Source organism: Hyperolius riggenbachi, chromosome 7 (genome assembly GCF_040937935.1).
Source record: "Hyperolius riggenbachi isolate aHypRig1 chromosome 7, aHypRig1.pri, whole genome shotgun sequence".
NCBI classification, from domain to species: domain Eukaryota; kingdom Metazoa; phylum Chordata; class Amphibia; order Anura; family Hyperoliidae; genus Hyperolius; species Hyperolius riggenbachi.
In genome coordinates, this window is record NC_090652.1 from 252,292,238 (window position 1) to 252,311,004 (window position 18,767).

At 43.7% G+C, this 18,767-nt stretch overlaps 1 protein-coding gene across 1 annotated transcript in view; it reads right to left on the reverse strand.

Moving 5' to 3' along the window:
- Positions 1-18,767, reverse strand: part of CIR1 (corepressor interacting with RBPJ, CIR1) — an 80,285-nt gene that overhangs the window by 50,645 nt on the left and 10,873 nt on the right. The window contains exons 4-7 of the mRNA XM_068245514.1: positions 12,614-12,624; positions 6,338-6,396; positions 2,961-3,009; positions 1-27 (exon numbers count right to left, since the gene is read on the reverse strand). The exon at positions 1-27 is cut by the window's left edge and continues 91 nt beyond it. Coding sequence (XP_068101615.1) covers positions 1-27; positions 2,961-3,009; positions 6,338-6,396; positions 12,614-12,624 — 146 coding nt within the window. The remainder of the gene's footprint in view (positions 28-2,960; positions 3,010-6,337; positions 6,397-12,613; positions 12,625-18,767) is intronic.

Consider the following 18,767-nt stretch of genomic DNA (forward strand, 5'->3'; position numbering starts at 1 on the left):
GCATTTAATACATCTGACATTGCGAACCTGCCAATATATGAAAATAAAAGGTTAGAACCCAATGCCAAACTAAAATGAACCTCAAGGTGCCCATACATGGTACAATCAAATCAAGGTACATGGTACAATCAAGTAGAGCATTTAGTATTCACTAAGCCATTTACCTCATGTAATCCTTAAATTAACGATTCTTTCTTTAAATTAAAGAGAATCTGTATTGTTAAAATCGCACAAAAGTAAACATACCAGTGCGTTAGGGGACATCTCCTATTACCCTCTGTCACAATTTCGCCGCTCCCCGCCGCATTAAAAGTGGTTAAAAACTTTTTTTAAAAAGTTTGTTTATAAACAAACAAAATGGCCACCAAAACAGGAAGTAGGTTGATGCACAGTATGTCCACACATAGAAAATACATCCATACACAAGCAGGCTGTATACAGCCTTCCTTTTGAATCTCAAGAGATCATTTGTGTGTTTCTTTCCCCCCTGAGGGGGGAGTGCATAGCAGAACCACAACACTGAAGAACTTGGCAGCCTTCCAGACACAGGCTGACAAGTCTGACAAGGGAAAGACAGAGACTGTGATAGTACAAAGTGCTGCAGTAAGCCAGAACACATTAGAATAGCTTTTGGAACTTGTAGGATGATAAAAAACAGGATGCAATTTTTGTTACGGAGTCTCTTTAAGGATTGATTTCTAAAGTTAAGGTTTCAATCCTAAAATGAACAACTAAATTCTAAACTTAAAGATTGAAAATGGGGGAGAAACCGAGAGCCCAATATGGTGCAGTATGTTAATATGGAGAGATCTGTTGTGAATAAATGAGATGATTATACTCACAAGGGTGGGTCGCCACAAAGGCAACCACTGGAAAGGCCGGCGGGGAGAATTGTAACCTGACCCCGCTCAGGTTAAAAAGTCGCTCTCTGTAGATAGGAGAAAATGGGGATACACCCCTCCACCAAGGATGGACTAGATAATATTGAAATACGATAACAGAGGCGCCAAGCAGAATAAAATTAGTTAAAATTGTTAAAAAGGGGGAAGTGGGTGGTGCAAAATCAGGTGAGAGGCGCTCTACCTGGTTCATGACCTGATTTTGCACCCTCCAAATAATCGTTTGCCTGAAGAAGCGGGACTGTTACCCGTGAAACGCGTTGCACTTTTGGAGTTACTAATAAATGTTACTTTAGACTGTAAGTAACCTGTCCACTGTCCGGCCCTTTTTTTCAGAAGGGAGGTGAGTCCACCCACTTCCCCCTTTTTAACAATTTTAACTAATTTTATTCTGCTTGGCGCCTCTGTTATCGTATTTCAATACTAAACTTAAAGATGTTAATTCACAGAGAGGAATGCAAGTGATAACAAATCTAAAAAGTGTCAGAGGAATTATTTCCTGGCCTCAGCTGTATTTAAGTGGAGTGTTACAAGAGACTGTAATGTAAAATAGAGGTTTCTGAGGTGTTTGCTTTATTTTTTAGAGGTTTATGCAGTGGGGACTCCGTATAGAGAGAAATACACAGCAGACACACAGAGATGAAGGAAGAGAGAGACATCAAGCATATGTATACACAGCCAAAGACGGGCACACTCTCTCTCTCTCTCTCTCTCTCTCTCTCTCTCCTTCCCTGGCTGCCATACTCAGGGTCCTCCTGCAGGCTAGCTGTAATCATACCGGCAGGGACAGCAGCTGGAGAGGCAAAGCTAAATCCTGCCTACATGTGCTCCTTCCTCTCTACTGCATATAAGAATAACTACACAGGTAATAACTTAAAACTGGAGTGATAAGATAACACTCTCACTGTGAAAACGTATCACTACACCTTAATAAGGCAAGCTTCTTTACTGAATTAACGCTGGGAATACACTGTTCGTTTCTGGTGCTCGATTCTCCTCTCGATCGTTTTTGCTGCTCAATTCTGCAGTCAATTCTCTTATCTTCCACTTGTTTTTCTTATATCTTTTCACTCACTTCTATCAGAAATCGAAACAATTGAAAGGGAGATCGGACATGTAAGAAATTATCTATCGAACCATCTAATCACCTCAAAAATAAACCGTGTATTCCCAGCTTTATGCTTAGTACACACCATACAATTTTCTGTTAGATTTTTTTCTGTAAAGTACTGGTAGAGACTGGTCATTATCTCTGGTGCATTGTCTTCTGGTTATCTCCTGCTGAGTAGAACAATGCCTAATTGCCAGGCAGATAGATGGTTAGATCGACAATTTCCAATATGTTGGAAATTATCTATCTGGCAGGTAAATGTAACTGAAAATCTTACTGAAAATTGTATGGTGTGTACTAGGCATTACACTTAAAATACTGATCGATGTGTGGTTATAAGTTTTCACTGGCCTTATCACTAGCATAACCTTAATGAATTGTGGCCATTGTTCCATCTCTAAAAGGGGCGGTTTCCACTAGGAGCCTTGGCCGTTTCCAATTTGGCCACAGTTCCCATTCTGCTGCTTTGCCGCAGCTCGGATTGCTAAACCGTGCCATGTATAGCTTTAGGGTTTCCGCGGCGCGCTGGATAAATCCCTAGCATGCCATCCAGATACGCACTGCAGTGCGATATGGACAGCGAGCCACTATTTAGGCAGCTTTCCCCTCCCTTCACATACACTGAGAAAAAGCTGAAGATTCAGCTCGGATTCGGGCGTAGTGGAAATAGGCCCTAAATCCTGTCTGTACTGCTGGCAGCTGTCATCTTACAAAGTTTGTCTCCCATTACCGTTGAGGAGTGCCTTACAGAGATAGCCAATGAAACAGCTTCAGCCACAGCTGTTAAACTCCACAAAGGTCTTATAATACAAATAATAAAATATATTCTGCTTTGCTAGCACACTATAGTTATGCTTTAATAGGAGTAAAAGCATTGCACGAGACAGGTGAATGCAGAAGGTAATGCTTGGAGTTGACATAACACACACACATTATACAGTAACACTAACCTGTATGCCAAAAGGCTGATCTCTGATATTCATGTCATCTTTAGCATACCTGCAATCAGAAACAAAAGGCTATTAGTAAAGCATTGCTATGGAGGACCGTGTCCAAAACATCCGGCATACAGAGACAATCATCACTGGCTGTAATACTGTGACTGGAATGTGTTCCGAATGATAGAAAGCAGCAATATAGCACCAAATGTGTGTTAATAATCATCAGCTGCAGCTCTGTGTTAGTGTCTCTCTCTCTCTCTCTCTCTGCCTCGCAGTCTAAAGTAAACCGTTTACAGTCAGAAATCGCTCATTCTAAATGGGGGGGGGGAAGCATTCAAATAAGGAAAAAGTACAGGTCCTCCATTTCAGATCCTTCTCTGCAGCGGTTCTCATATGATCTGTGTAAAAGCAGGCAAGGCAGAAACAAACAGTAAATCATTCCTCTGTGAATAGGGACAGAGAAGTGGAACCTAGCAACATGGTATAGCTCTAGCCTGATGCCGACACAAATTGTTAAAAACAGCTGGTAAACAACGCATTTTTCCCATAAGCTGTGATGAGAGACTTCAGACAAGTTTTCTATTGTTGCTGGCTAAACGCTCTATAGGTATGTGGGGTTTGCAGAAGAGCAGTTTCTTTGATAGTTGTTCTTTAAAACAGGGCTTTTCAACCTTTTCACTAATTGTAGCACTTTTATCGCCTGAAAATTTATCGCTTGAAAAAAGTACCACCAGTGTGCCTGCGCAGTAGATTGGATGCAATCGGGCTTGGCTGTTTCTGCTGGAGCATGAACGGAGACAAGCTACTGCGCATGCACCCACACCGACAAGTAGAACTTTGGGCTTCCAGTGCTGGATCCCCTCTACTGAGGAGGAAGGGGGGAGCCTCTTTAGGATCCAAAGGCCTCTACCTCCCTGAGGTAAGTATCCCCCCAGGGGCACTTTTTTCTTACAGGCACACTTTAAGAAAAGAGGGCATATGGGAGGGGAAAAGTAGGAGGCATTGGTGGAGAAAAAAAAAACTACAATTAGATTGCTAGCCTACAGATTGTTAGATTGCCAATATAGGTAGCCTTGCAAGTTCCTCTTCTTCCCCCCACCCACTCCTTGCTGTGCTGCCCTGCGGAATAGTTCACCCCTCAGATCATCGGCAAGCCAGCCGCAGTGAAGAGAAGAGGCAAACGGTGCCCAGTGATGGCGTGTATACTTCAAACACAGGAAGAGAGCAGTGATGTAATTTTCTGTATCTGCGCCATCACTGTGCACCGTTCGCCTGGCTTTCTCTTCCCCACTGATCTGAGGTCTGAAGCATGCTGCAGAGCAGCACAGCAAGGAGTGAGGGAGGGGTAGCCAAACTTTGTGTAGGCAGGACGGGACCAGGACAAGTGGCAGGCGGGCAATACAGTGGAAGGCAAACCTGGTGTGTACCACCTGGCCAACAGCAAAGTACCACCGGTGGGCTTTTCAACCACAGGTTAAAAAGGCCCTGCTTTAAAGACAGATGCAAGGACCTTATTGCAATAGCTGACCTCAGACCAGACGATCGGCGCCTCCCTTGTCATTTTCAGACTCTCTCTTATCTAAATCCACGCTTCATTACACCACCCGACCCTCCCTTGGGTCGCCTTATCTGATGGCGATTAGAATCGCCGCTTTAAAATTCAAATGCCTGCTTAGGTTCGCATAGCCGCTATTGCGGCTGCGCAGGTTTCCAGCCCTGTCTGCGCGCTGTCCTAACTCTGTGCATGCTGATATACGTCATGTGGGCCTCCCCACATGACCACCCACATGACTAAGTTGTGTTCCAGTCAGCCACGCCCCCTCAGCATACAGTAGCAGCGCTGTGCCAGCGTGATCACAGGGGGCGCGGCTGACTGGAACACAACTTAGTCATGTGGGCGGTCATGTGGGGACGCCCATATGACGTATATCAGCATGCACGAAGCTAGGACGGCCCGCAGACAGGGCCGGAAACCTGCGCAGCCGCAACAGCGGCTATGCGAACCTACGCAGGCATCTGAATTTTAAAGCGGCGATTCTAATCGCCATTAGATAAGGCGACCCAAGGGAGGGTCGAGTCGTGTAATGAAGCGTGGATTTAGATAAGAGAGGGTCTGAAAATGACAAGGGAGGCGCCGATCGTCTGGTCTGAGGTCAGCTATTGCAATAAGGTAAATAACTTTTTTTAGTACATTCGCCTCGTAAGTCCTTTAACCACTTTACCCCCAGCGGTACGAATTTCTCCGCCCCTTTTTTCCCTCCTAAAAAACCAGGGACGGAGAAATCCGTACCTTCCGCGCTCCCGCCGCTCGTGCGCGCGCACCCGCCGCTCGTGCACGCCGCCGCCCGCTCGCCCGGAGATCAATGAACGGGAAAATCCATTCCCGTTCGTTGATCTAGCCCCCGCAATGATCTGCTGCTTCTTTCAGAAACAGTGAGATCATTGTGCGTCTCCCAGCCTCCTACTGCTTCCTGTAAGCGTCCTTCCGGACGCTTACAGGTCGCACGTAAACAAACACTCTGTGGCCATCTTGTGGCCAAATAGTAAACTACACCCTAAAAGCATTTTACATATACAAACATTACATTTACACAATAAATAAAATAACTCATTACCTCCCACACTCCAATTTTTATTTTTTTTTTGTAATTAAAAAAAAAAAAAAATATATATATACAATAAAAAAAAAACCATAAATAGTTACCTTAGGGACTGAACGTTTTAAATATTTATGTCAAGAGGGTATAACACTGTTACTTTGTAAACTGCGGGCTTGTAATTAGGGATGGATGCAAAACTGAAAAAAATGCACCTTTATTTCCAAATAAAATATTGTCGCCAAACATTGTGATAGGGACATAATTTAAATGGTTTTATAACCGGGACAAATGGGTTAATACATTCCATGGGTTTTAATTACAGTAGCATGCTTTATTTAAAAACTATGATGGCCGAAAACTAAAAAAATAATTTTTTCCCACATTTTTTCCTATTTCCCCATTAAAACACATTTAGAATAAAATAATTCTTGGCATAATGTCCCACCTAAAGAAAGCCTAATTGGTGGCGAAAGAAACAAGATATAGTTCATTTCATTGGGATAAGTAATAATAAAGTTATAGACGAATGAATGGAAGGAGCGCTGAAAGGTGAAAATTGCTCTGGTGGTCAGGGGGTAAAACCCCTCAGTGGTGAAGTGGTTAAGGTGGCCACACACAATACAATAAAGTGATCCCATTTTTATGACAATTCGATAAAAAACAAACAAACAATCGGTTCACAGAGAAATTGAAAACTTAAAAGAAGAATGGGAGTGTTGCAAATAAATCTATTTTTTTGAATGACAAGTCACAAATAAATTAATAACGGAAAAAATAAATTCTTACTTTTCTCGAGGGGCCATCTTTTGCCATTCAAATTTGTATTCTGTTGTTTCTCCTTCTTGCTATGGAAAAAAGTAGTGAAATATGTAATTTCATTTAATGCACTACAATTGTAAATCGATAATTTAAAATCCAAATCCTAATTTTTCCTTGGCATTTTAAGGTATAATTTGTTCTGCCCTCACAAAGTGGACCCTCAGCTCCTAATGAGTGACCCCAAAGACGGTCTGACAGGATGCTACTAGATTTTTCCTCTCATAAGTCACAGTATTATCTTTTGGGAAAATGCAGCTCTACTGTACATTACCGTATGTGCAGCTTTTACCCCATCTGATTATACCAGCATGCAGGTCTCGTTTCTTACAAATAAGAACATATTCAAATATACAATATGAGCACAAAGAATAAATAACATTACTAAAGCCCCATATACACTTTTAACAGTCATCTGAGATAAAAATTGTGACAGCCTGAATCCAGTACAGTGACACATAATGGAAATACTGAACACAGGACAGCAACACTGGCTATCAACATCCTCTACTCTACAGAGGGGAGAAGGGGGGGGGGGGGGGGGGGGGCAAGCAAGAGAAAGCAGCTCGTGCCTGGGCTGGTATAGAACAATAGCGATAAGGTATGGTTTTTCCCTTGTGCCCCATCACTAGAGGGCTGCCAGCAAGCACTCTCAGACACCTACACACACTTAAAAAAAATGCATACAGAACAATCTGCAATCCTTGTTCTGGGCAATCTAAGTTGCAGATGTGCATTGGACTTAAAGTGAACCAGAGAGGAAGCATCCTCATGTATTTTACTATATATATCAGTGGGAACATTACAGAAAACACTTACCCTGCTCTCTGTTTTATTCTTCACTGTTCAGCCTGCTTGTTATCAGCCCTGATAAAATTCCCCACTGAGCATTCAGTCTGGCTTTGCTCAGGAATCATTATAGCCGAGTCTGTCTTCTCTGATTTCTTTTCAATCCCAAGCCTGCCCCCTTCTGGCTCTGCTATGACTCAGCTATAATGATTCCTGAGCAAAGCCAGACTGAATGCTCAGTCGGGGATTTTATCAGGGCTGATAACAAGCAGGCTAAGCAGTGAAGAATGGAACAGAGAGCAGGGTAGGTGTTTTCTCTAATGTTCCCACTGATATATATGGTAAATACATGAGGATGATTTGTCTCTGGATCACTTTAAAGCACACCTAAACTGAGAGGGATATGGAGGCTGACAGATTAATTTCCTTATAAGCAATGCAAATTGCTTGGCTACCCTGCTGAGCCTCTGCTTCTTTGGACCGGGAACAAGCATGTAGATCAGGAGTTTCTGACGGAAGTCTGACAACATTAGACACGTGCATTTTTTAGATTTGTGATTCAAACACTACTGCAGCCAAAGAGATCAGCAAGTCTGGCAGGCAACTGGTATTGTTTAACAGGAAATAAATATGGCAGGCATCATATCCTTCTTGGTTCAGGTGTACAGTACTTTAAGGTGTCGGCACACTCCAACAGCTGTCAGGGCTTCTGAACTGTTGGTGATGACATAGGAGTTGTTGGGCTGGCTTATTCCTGTTCTCACTAAGGAAGGAGGAGGCTGGAGACCAGACCACAGACACCATCAGTGCTAAATTACCCCAAATATTCTGGGGAAGGCTTCTATTAACAATCAGATGGGGGGGGGGGGGGGCATTATTGGATGGAAGTTCCGCTGACGACTCTATGATGCGGCATATTCCATCACTGGGAACCCAAAGCCAGTAAGTAATTGAGAATGGTACTTATTAAGGAGTGCAGGAACATTAGTCACAACTGGGGCAGGGGGACCAGTAATAGGTAGCATGAAATATAATGTGCAACCTCTGGAGAGGGCACCTGAGACTCTCTGAATCCAACACGTTCATTATTGTTGTCCTGTGAACACAGAATTTATGAATGTCATAAATATGGAACTCTGAAATATATATGAAGGAATACTGATCCCAATTTACTAAGGTTGTTCCAGGTTAGAGAGAAGTAGAGAATACAACGTTCTGCAAACTTGGCCTGGATGTAGTGCAGTGTTCTCCCCAGGCTCTTTTAGCCGGGTGCTCCACCTAGCTAGTTTTTGTGAGCACCCGGCTGTCGTCGGCTCACCACCTCCTCTGCTGTAAGCAGAGTTGTGCAGAGAAGCACCGGCCCTGCATTCGCTCATCTCGTCCCACCAGGCTACTCTTCCATGCCACCCGGCTGGAAAAAAATTCTGGGGAGAACACTGTAGTGTCTATTGAATTCGGAACACCTGAATACTGCTGTACACCACAGTTAAAGAGAACCCGAGGTGGGTTTGAAGAATATTATCTGCATACAGAGGCTGGATCTGCCTATACAGCCCAGCCTCTGTTGCTTTCCCAAACCCCCCTAAGGTCCCCTTGCACTCTGCAATCCCTCATAAATCACAGCCACGCTGCTGACAAACAGCTTGTCAGAGCTGGCTGTGTTTATCTCTACAGTGTCAGTCTGCTGCTCTCCCCGCCTCCTGCAGAACTCCGGTCCCCGCCTGCATCCCTTCCCTCCCCGCTGATTGGAGGGAAGGGACGGGGGCAGGGACCGGAGCTATGCAGGAGGCGGTGGAGCAGCTAAGACTGACACTACAGATGTAAACACAGCCTCACAGCATGGCTGTGATTTATGAGGGATCACAGAGTGTAGGGGGACCTTAGGGGGGTTTGGGATAGCAACAGAGGCTGGGCTGTATAGGCAGATCCAGCCTCTGTATGCAGATAACATTCTTTAAAACACACCTCGGGTTCTCTTTAAGCACCATTTCAGTACCGAACAAGCAGATAAGGTCAGGGGCAGTTCACTTCTGCGCGCTTCACAGTGCATTCTATGTCACGTCCAATACTTCCTCCTTACATGGAAAGCGCCATTAAAACAGGTACATTACCTTTCCCCTGACCCTGCCTGCTTGTATGGCACTGAAATGGTGCTCAACTAAGGCTTTTTTTTTTTTTTTTTTTTTTAAATAAATCAGGACCAGATTTGGATAACTTCTGTTCCCTGATAATCTCCAGCTCTGGGGAAATCCTTAGTAAATCAAACAAACAAACACAGAACATTTATATCCCGCTTTTCTCCTGGCGGACTCAAAGCGCCAGAGCTGCAGCCACTAGGATGCGCTCTATAGGCAGTAGCAGTGTTAGGGAGACTTGCCTAAGGTCTCCTACTGAATAGGTGCTGGCTTACTGAACAGGCAGAGCCGAGATTCGAACCCTGGTCTCCCATGTCAGAGGCAGAGCCCTTAACCATTACACTATCCAGCCACTAAATGAGGCCCCAAGTCTGCATTACCTACATTAGTTCCTAACATTATTTCAGCATGTGCCCCTTTAATAAAGGCCATGTTCGACAAATACACCCGATTGTGTGTAACCTCATCTCAAGTACCACTTGATGTATATACAATTGTTTGGTGCATTTGGGTTTGTAATCTGAAAACTTGCCATAATGGATTGACTGTACAAGCCCAAGCACCCTTTTAGCCCAGCATAAGTAGCCCCAGGGGGGAGGCGTACTGCATATTGTGCACCTAAGCCCTATAGGAAGCAAATCTTCATTTACACTTACACTAGTGCTATAACCTTCTGCAATTCTGAGTGTTCCACATTTCTGTGGTCCAACAGTGACCCCAACAGGTGAAGCTCTGCATTACAGAAGATCTGTGTATGATAATTCCTGAAGAGTAGACTATAATATGTGAGGAACGGGCCTTGCTCACAAGGGTGCTGGAAGCATGTCTATAGGAAGTTCTGCCAACATTTCGCCACTGTCTTGATAGGTCAACACTGATGGAGAGACAAATTAGTCTATGGCCTAGGTTCTCCAAACACAGTACACACAACCCAGGGGCTACGTCTTGTGGGCTCAGGAAGTTCTTGCACTTGTCATGGTTTATTCGTTATAGTAATTTTTTAAATAAAAAGAACAGATAAAACATAGATACACATAAGTGAATTAAGTGTTTTTTTTGTTGGTGTTGATTTAAAGAGAACCCGAGGTGGGTTTGAAGAATGTTATCTGCATACAGAGGTTGGATCTGCCTATACAGCCCAACCTCTGTTGCTATCCCAAACCCCCCTAAGGTCCCCCTGCACTCTGCAATCCCCCATAAATCACAGCCGTGCCGTGAGGCTGTGTTTACATCTGTAGTGTCAGTCTCGGCTGCTCCCCCGCCTCTTGCACAGCTCCGGTCCCTGCCCCCATCCCTTCCCTCCAATCAGCAGGGAGGGAAGGGATGCAGGCGGGGACTGGAGTTCTGCAGGAGGCGGGGAGAGCAGCAGACTGACACTATAGAGATAAACACAGCCAGCTCTGACAAGCTGTTTGTCAGCAGCATGGCTGTGATTTATGAGGGATTGCAGAGTGCAGGGGGACCTTAGGGGGGTTTGGGATAGCAACAGAGGCTGGGCTGTATAGGCAGATCCAGCCTCTGTATGCAGATAATATTCTTCAAACCCACCTCGGGTTCTCTTTAAATACACAAGTGAATGCATTCATACACAGAGGAGTAGCCAAAGTGCAAATTTTACACTGGGACACTTGAGCACTTTACACATCAAATAATTTGACGACGCTTCCCTCCAAAACCTACTTTCCAAATACAGTGAGAGAGCGGTTTAAAGCTCTGTACACACGCTAGATAAAAGTCGGCACACACAATCCAGCGATGTCATAAAACGACATTTCCCGGCAAAAAGAAACACCAAATCGTTTAAATGACATCGTTCACATACACCGATATTCCAAACTATTATGTCATTCGAAAACTGTGTGCGGTAGGGTCCTTTTACTCCTAATCAGTTGCTCTCCATTATAACTGAAAGGACAACTAATTTTCAAAGTAATGCCCATGTTTCCCTATGGCACAGTTCCCACTATAGGAGTTTTAACTGAAAGATTTTTCATGCACTGCTATGGAGAAGAATAAAATACACGTACTAACTGATTAAAGCGGTCTAACACCCAGCATTACAACTTTGCTTTAAAAGATTGCTTACAGCTTAGAAAACTATTATGCCAGATTTTTTTTTAAGCAGACATTCACTGAATGGATTAAACATGACATTTTAGTGCTGCATTTAGCTAGAAATCAGGGTCAGTGCTGAGGTTTAGTTACAAATGTATCTTTGTTTGGAATGCAAATAGACCTCTGAAAAGCCCCTGGGAAGCCCTCTGTGCTCTCTCAGAGAGGTGTTTGTATATTTACATTGTAAATAGATACATTTGTATCTAATAACCTCAGCACTGAGGATAATTTCTAGCTAAATGCAACACTCAAGTGCCATGTTTAATCCATTCAGTGAATTTCTGCTAAAAAAAAAAAAAAATATATCTGGCATAATAGTTTCTAAGCTGTAAGCAATCTTTTAAAGCAAAGTTGAAATGCTGGGCGTTAGACCACTTTAAGTTTAAAAGGACCCTAAGCGAAAAGGGACATGTGCTCAAGCTCTAAAACAATTTTGGCAGGGGGGTGGCAAATACTTCAGACTCTACAAAATACACATAAATACGATCATTACCACTACAGCACAAATTATGCGCTCATTATTGTCGGTGTTCGAATTTTGCATAGCTGATTTGAAACACCTGAATACTCCCGGGTGCCGCCGTTTAGCACCGAACAAGTGGACAGGTCTGACTATATCCGCATGTTTGGTGACAGTCTGGAGGTTTTGGCAGTTTTGAATTGGCTATGGCAAATTCAAACACCAATACTAGTGCTAATGCAGAGGCTGAATGGCAGCCCCAGGTGGCTCCAGAGGTCCAGAGCCATGTGTTCCCTGCATCTCCTATATCTCCTGTTGTTACATCACTGTTCAAACATGATTACAAAGAGCTACTTTCACATATATGTATTAAGGGGGATTACCTACCTGATGTACACATGGTAGTCTAGTGTCACCCCTCAGAAACAGTTGTAGGATATACATTTGAGAGTGGAGATATACTGCTTTTTGGTCAATCGTAGGGATGATTAAAGAGGTGCAAATAATTCCGTGTGGATGTAAGATTATGCGAATTTTAGTGTGCAAATTTATGCCGCTTGAAAATGAACTAATCAAATTATGCCAAGGTGGAATTGCATTGGTCCATAACTTTGCATAATGAACTTGCATAATCCGGCATCAACTCAGAATGATTTGCATCTCATTGATCATCTCTCGTCATTTGGTTCTTGTGTTAAATCTAACAATAAATTAGTTGGTTATTTACGTTTCAGATGTTCAACTTACCTCTTTCGTTTCTTTATTTATCGTCCAGAGGGGAAGAAGAAGAGAGAAAGAGAAAAAAAATATTTGAAATTAGAGTGAGAAGTTATACATTTCTGAAAAATGTATTATGTAAACTACTGCATTCCTGACCCCAGTTCTAAACATTAACATCAGCTGATCTGTAAATTGTGGTATGTAGTGGTTGCCAAGGGTGCCCGTACATTATGTGATATTGCGGCCTGGGAATGGCAGAAAAATCTCGGTCATAAAGGCTTGATCATGTGCGTTGCAGTAGCGCAGTTCGATACCACGATGATCAATAGACCCGATGGACCCCCAACCAGTGTCTCCCCCCCACCCAAATGTAATTTGTGTTTAAAAGTCTCACCTCTCCACCGCTGCGATTACCGGCCTCCTCTGGTGTCCACCATCACCGTGAGCACCTACACCACCTGACACTGGCGTATTTGTGACGTCACAACATGTGCAGAGTCAACTGGTATAGGCGCTCTCTGTTACGCTGAAAACCAGATGAGGCCAATTTCTCACCACTGCAACAGTTTTACTGAATCAAAAGTGCTTTCAAATGATTGCAAGTGAAACACGTGAGACCTCCATAAGTTTCTTCAAGTAGGAGTGAGATTTGGAGGACTGTGGGGTTACAGCACAGGCACAAAGCGGGAACACAAAATGATTTAATGGCGAATTGTACCGCTGTAAATTAGCCCGGCTTGATAAGGCGTTTTATAGCTCATCTCACATTTATGTTCTGTTTTTTCCAGCATATTGCAGCTTGACTGTGTTAATATCAGTAGAGCTAGAACGGCCAACATGCCTAAAAGGTTTTAGCTGGTTCCTAACCTTCCCCTCATTCATTATTGCCTGTTGCTTCCAAAATTGCATTGAAAAGCTCTTTTATGGACGTGGCGCACCCACACATTACATTTTGTAAAAGCATTAAAAAAACAAAAACCCTCTAAATACTTCTACTCATCCAGCAGCTAGGAAAAGGCCATTACGCGCTAGTTACAGGGTTGGTGTATTCTGACCACTGCACACTGCGTCAAAAACTGCAGTCAGTGGCAGAGGAACAGAGGTCTCTTTTCTATTGCAAAATGCAATTGCAAAGGCTTCTTGATTTTTTTACGATTTTCTCTGCGATTATCTGCATTTCGTCCTTTTGTATTTGCAAAAGCATTTAGTGAGTTTCCATGGCTAGATAAGAACAGGAAATAGCAGGTTTGCATTGGTAAATTGCAAGAAAATCGCAAGGCTCAGCGTTTGCTCATTAATTTTCCTGCGCTCCTATACTCTCTACACGAGTGCAAAAAAATTGACTAAAAAAAATTATGCAGCAGGACAGATGTTTGCAATAAGGCCAAACTGGATAAAACTAAGAGAGACGTGTATGTGCAGGGGGGGGGGGGGGGGGGGGGGGGAAGAAGTTGGAGGTGTTATCAGGTGGACTCCTTGAAAAAAGATCCACAGGACCACTTTTAAGTGGATCTGAACTCAGAACTTCCTCTCTGCTGTAAAAGATACGCAACAGCATAATAACCTTTAAAGACAAACTTTTTTTGTTACAGCTGATACAAATCCTGAAATAAATCTGCACGGTTTCTACTTCCTGCTTTCATGGAAACAGACACATTGTTAACATCCCGTGCTTTCAAATGAGCCTATCTGCTTTATCTGCCATGGTAGGTGACACACATCAAATTACAACTTGCAATTAGACACAAATGAGGGGGAATTAGACAGGCTAAACTCTCTAAATACATACAGGTTGTACTTCTCTGTGTTTATCTTCTGTGCTGTGCAAGTGTTCAGGTCCACTTTAAAGTTTATTGCCACTTTTAGCAAGAGTAAAGGGGCTCATACACTGGTCGATTTCTATAGAATCGATCAGAAATTAATCCTATCAAATTCCCCATTCAATCGATTTACGTCAGATTTCGATCAATTTCGATCGTTTTGATCTGACAGGATGGAAAATCTAGGTCGATCTGCTGCCGGTAACAGATCGATGGCCCATTGAGTTGCATTGGATCTAATGGTCCAATAATGCATTTAAAATCGATTTCCAACAGATTTCATTCTAAAATCTATTGGAAATCTGTTCCTAGTGTGTTGCACACATCAGATAGATTCCTGGCAGATTGGACTTGACAGGCATCTGCCAGAAATCTATCTGATGGTCGAATCTGCTGCAAATCTATACGTGTATGGCCATCTTAAGACAATCCTTACCAATACTCCTGGCCGCTGCTGTTCAGCACCCTTAAAGTGAACCAGAGACGAAGCGTGTGTGTGTGTGTGTGTGTGTGTGTGTGTGTGTGTGTGTGTGTGTGTGTGTGTGTGTGTGTGTGTGTGTGTGTGTGTGTGTGTGTGTGTGTGTGTGTGTGTGTGTGTGTGTGTGTGTGTGTGTGTGTGTGTGTGTGTGTGTGTGTGTGTGTGTGTGTGTGTGTGTGTGTGTGTGTGTGTGTGTGTGTGTGTCACCTACCCTGCTGTCCGTTTCATTTTTAACTGTTCAGCTTGCTCCTAATCAGCCCTGATAAAATCCCTGACTGAGCATTCGGTCTGGCTTTGCTATAACGACTCAGCTATAATGATTCCTGAGCAGAGCCACAAGGGGGCAGGCTTGGGCTTGAAAAGACACCAGAGAACACAGGCTCAGCTATAAAAATTCCTGAGCAAAGCCAGACTGAATGCTCAGTCGGGGATTTTATCATGGCTGATAATAAGCAAGCTGAACAGTTAAAAATGAAACAGAGTGCAGGGTAGGCGTTTTCTCTAATGTCCCCATTGATATATATGGTAAAATACATAAGGGTGCTTCATCTCTGGTTCACTTTAAGAGCTGACAGGGTCAGGAGGAGGCCACTGCTAGTATCGGAATCACGTGAAGCGCAATGTGACATGCAGGACAGCGAACCTTTACGGACCCTGCCCGATTTTTCGGTGCTGAACAGCGGTGGCCGTTAGTATTCTGGTGTATGAATTCATTGTACATAATTCAAACACCAACACTACTTATCAAACCATATATACAGTGGAGGAAATAATTATTTGACCCCTCACTGATTTTGTAAGTTTGTCCAATGACAAAGAAATGAAAAGTCTCAGAACAGTATCATTTCAATGGTAGGTTTATTTTAACAGTGGCAGATAGCACATTAAAAGGAAAATCACAAAAATAACCTTAAATAAAAGATAGCAACTGATTTGCATTTCATTGAGTTAAATAAGTTTTTGAACCCTCTAACAATAAAAGACTTAATACTTAGGCCACATACAGACATCAGACCATAGTCTTTGGAAAATGAAAGATCACAGACCAATCTTACCACCCTTCCTGTAGTATAAGAGCCATACTCTACACAGTCTTTTCTATGGAGCTGAACTCCACATCAGAAAAAAATCTTTGCAAGATGCTGCACACACAAATGCTGTACAGACACAAAAGATCAGTATCTGCAAAAGATCTGTTCCTGCCAAAAATCCATTCCTGCAAATTGCAATGATAGTCTATGAGATCTGCAGATCATCATACACACATGATTTAACTGACATTCATCTGCAGATCAGATCCACCAGGATGGATTTTCAGATCTGCAGATCTGCAGATGAATGTCAGTTAAATCATGTGTGTATGATGATCTGCAGATCTCATAGACTATCATTGCAATTTGCAGGAATTGATTTTTGGCAGGAACAGATCTTTTGCAGATACTGATCTTTTGTGTCTGTACAGCATCTGTGTGTGCAGCATCTTGCAAAGATTTTTTTCTGATGTGGAGTTCAGCTCCATAGAAAAGACTGTGTAGAGTATGGCTCTTATACTACAGGAAGGGTGGTAAGATTGGCCTGTGATCTTTCATTTTCCAAAGACTATGGTCTGATGTCTGTATGTGGCCTAAGTGGAAAAACCCTTGTTTGCAAGCACAGAGGTCAAACGTTTCTTGTAATTGATGACCAAGTTTGCACACATTTTAGGAGGAATGTTGGTCCACTCCTCTTTGCAGATCATCTCTAAAGCCCTAAGGTTTCGAGGCTGTCTCTGTGCAACTCTGAGCTTGAGCTCCCTCCATAGGTTTTCTATTGGATTAAGGTCCGGAGACTGACTAGGCCACTCCATGACCTTAATGTGCTTCTTCTTGAGCCACTCCTTTGTTGCCTTTGCTGTATGTTTTGGGTCATTGTCGTGCTGGAACACCCATCCACGACCCATTTTCAGTTTCCTGGCAGAGGGAAGGAGGTTGTCGTTCAGGATTTCACGATACATGGCTCAGTCCATTTTCCCGTTAATGCGATTAAGTTGTCCTGTGCCCTTAGCAGAAAAACACCCCCAAAGCAAAATGTTTCCACCCCCATGCTTGACGGTGGGGACGGTGTTTTGGGGGTCATAGGCAGCATTTTTCTTCCTCCAAACACAGAGAGTTGAGTTAATGCCAAAGAGCTCTATTTTGGTCTCATCAGACCACAGCACCTTCTCCCAGTCACTCACAGAATCATTCAGGTGTTTATTGGCAAACTTCAGACGGGCCTGCACATGTGCCTTCTTGAGCAGGGGGACCTTGCGAGCCCTGCAGGATTTTAATCCATTGCGGTGTAATGTGTTTCCAATGGTTTTCTTGGTGACTGTGGTCCCTGCTAATTTGAGGTCATTCACTAACTCCTCCCGTGTAGTTCTAGGATGCTTTTTCACCTTTCTCAGAACCATTGACACCCCACGATGTGAGATCTTGCGTGGAGCCCCAGAGCGAGGTCGATTGATGGTCATTTTGTGCTCCTTCCATTTTCGAACAATCGCACCAACAGTTGTCACCTTCTCTCCCAGCTTCTTGCTAATGGTTTTGTAGCCCATTCCAGCCTTGTGCAGGTCTACAATTTTGTCTCTGACATCCTTGGACAGCTCTTTGGTCTTTCCCATGTTGGAGAGTTTGGAGTCTGCTTGATTGATTGATTCTGTGGGCAGGTGCCAGAACTCTTAATGGTTGGTAGGGGTTCAAAAACTTATTTCACTCAATGAAATGCAAATCAGTTGCTATCTTTTATTTAAGGTTATTTTTCCGATTTACCTTTTGATGTGCTATCTGCCACTGTTAAAATAAACCTACCATTGAAATGATACTGTTCTGAGACTTTTCATTTCTTTGTCATTGGACAAACTTACAAAATCAGTGAGGAGTCAAGTGTGTGTGTGTGTGTGTGTGTGTGTGTGTGTGTGTGTGTGTGTGTGTGTGTGTGTGTGTGTGTGTGTGTGTGTGTGTGTGTGTGTGTGTGTGTGTGTGTGTGTGTGTGTGTGTGTGTGTGTGTGTGTGTGTGTGTGTGTGTGTGTGTGTGTGTGTGTGTGTGTGTGTGTGTGTGTGTGTGTGTGTGTGTGTCTAGAATAGTAGCTCACTGCTTTACCATAATATACTTGCATTTACCGTATATACTCGAGTATAAGTCGCAAAATTTAGGACTGATTCTAAGTACAAAAGTGTGTGTGTGTGTGGGGGGGGGGTCGACTTCTAGTCGCATAGTCCTAAATCTTGAGACTTACAGCCTGTGTGGGGTGTGTGTGTGTGTGGAGGGGTTACTCACCATCCATCGCTGGGCGCAGTGCCCTCTCTTTTCCTCTCTTCTCCCTCACTCGCGCGTCTACCCCCCCCCCCCCCCCTTAAGAGATGGTCCGGCTCCCGATGTCACATGACGCCGGGAGCGGAAGTTACAGCGCGAGTGGAGGAGAAGCGAGCAGAAGAGAGGAGACTGCGCCCAGCAGTGGATGGTGAGAGGAGACTGCTGCAGCGGCGGGGAGAGCGGGCATGGAGGCAAACATCCCACCTTTCACAGCCTCTAACCTCCATCTACTTTCCTTTACCACGCATCCTCTTGTGCTGATACCAGCGTCTCCTGTAATGATGTCATCACAGGAAACGCTGGTCTCAACGCATGGGATGCCTGGAAGAGGAAGTAGATGGAGGATAGAAGGTGAGATGTTTGCCTCCATGCCCGCTCTCCCCACCGCTGCAGCCTATACATGGGGGCAACTGTACTGGCTACCTACCTATGCTACTGGCAACTATACTGGCTACCTACCTATGCTACTGGCAACTATACTGGCTATCTACCTATGCTACTGGCAACTAAACTGGCTACCTACCTATGCTAATGGCAACTATACTGACTA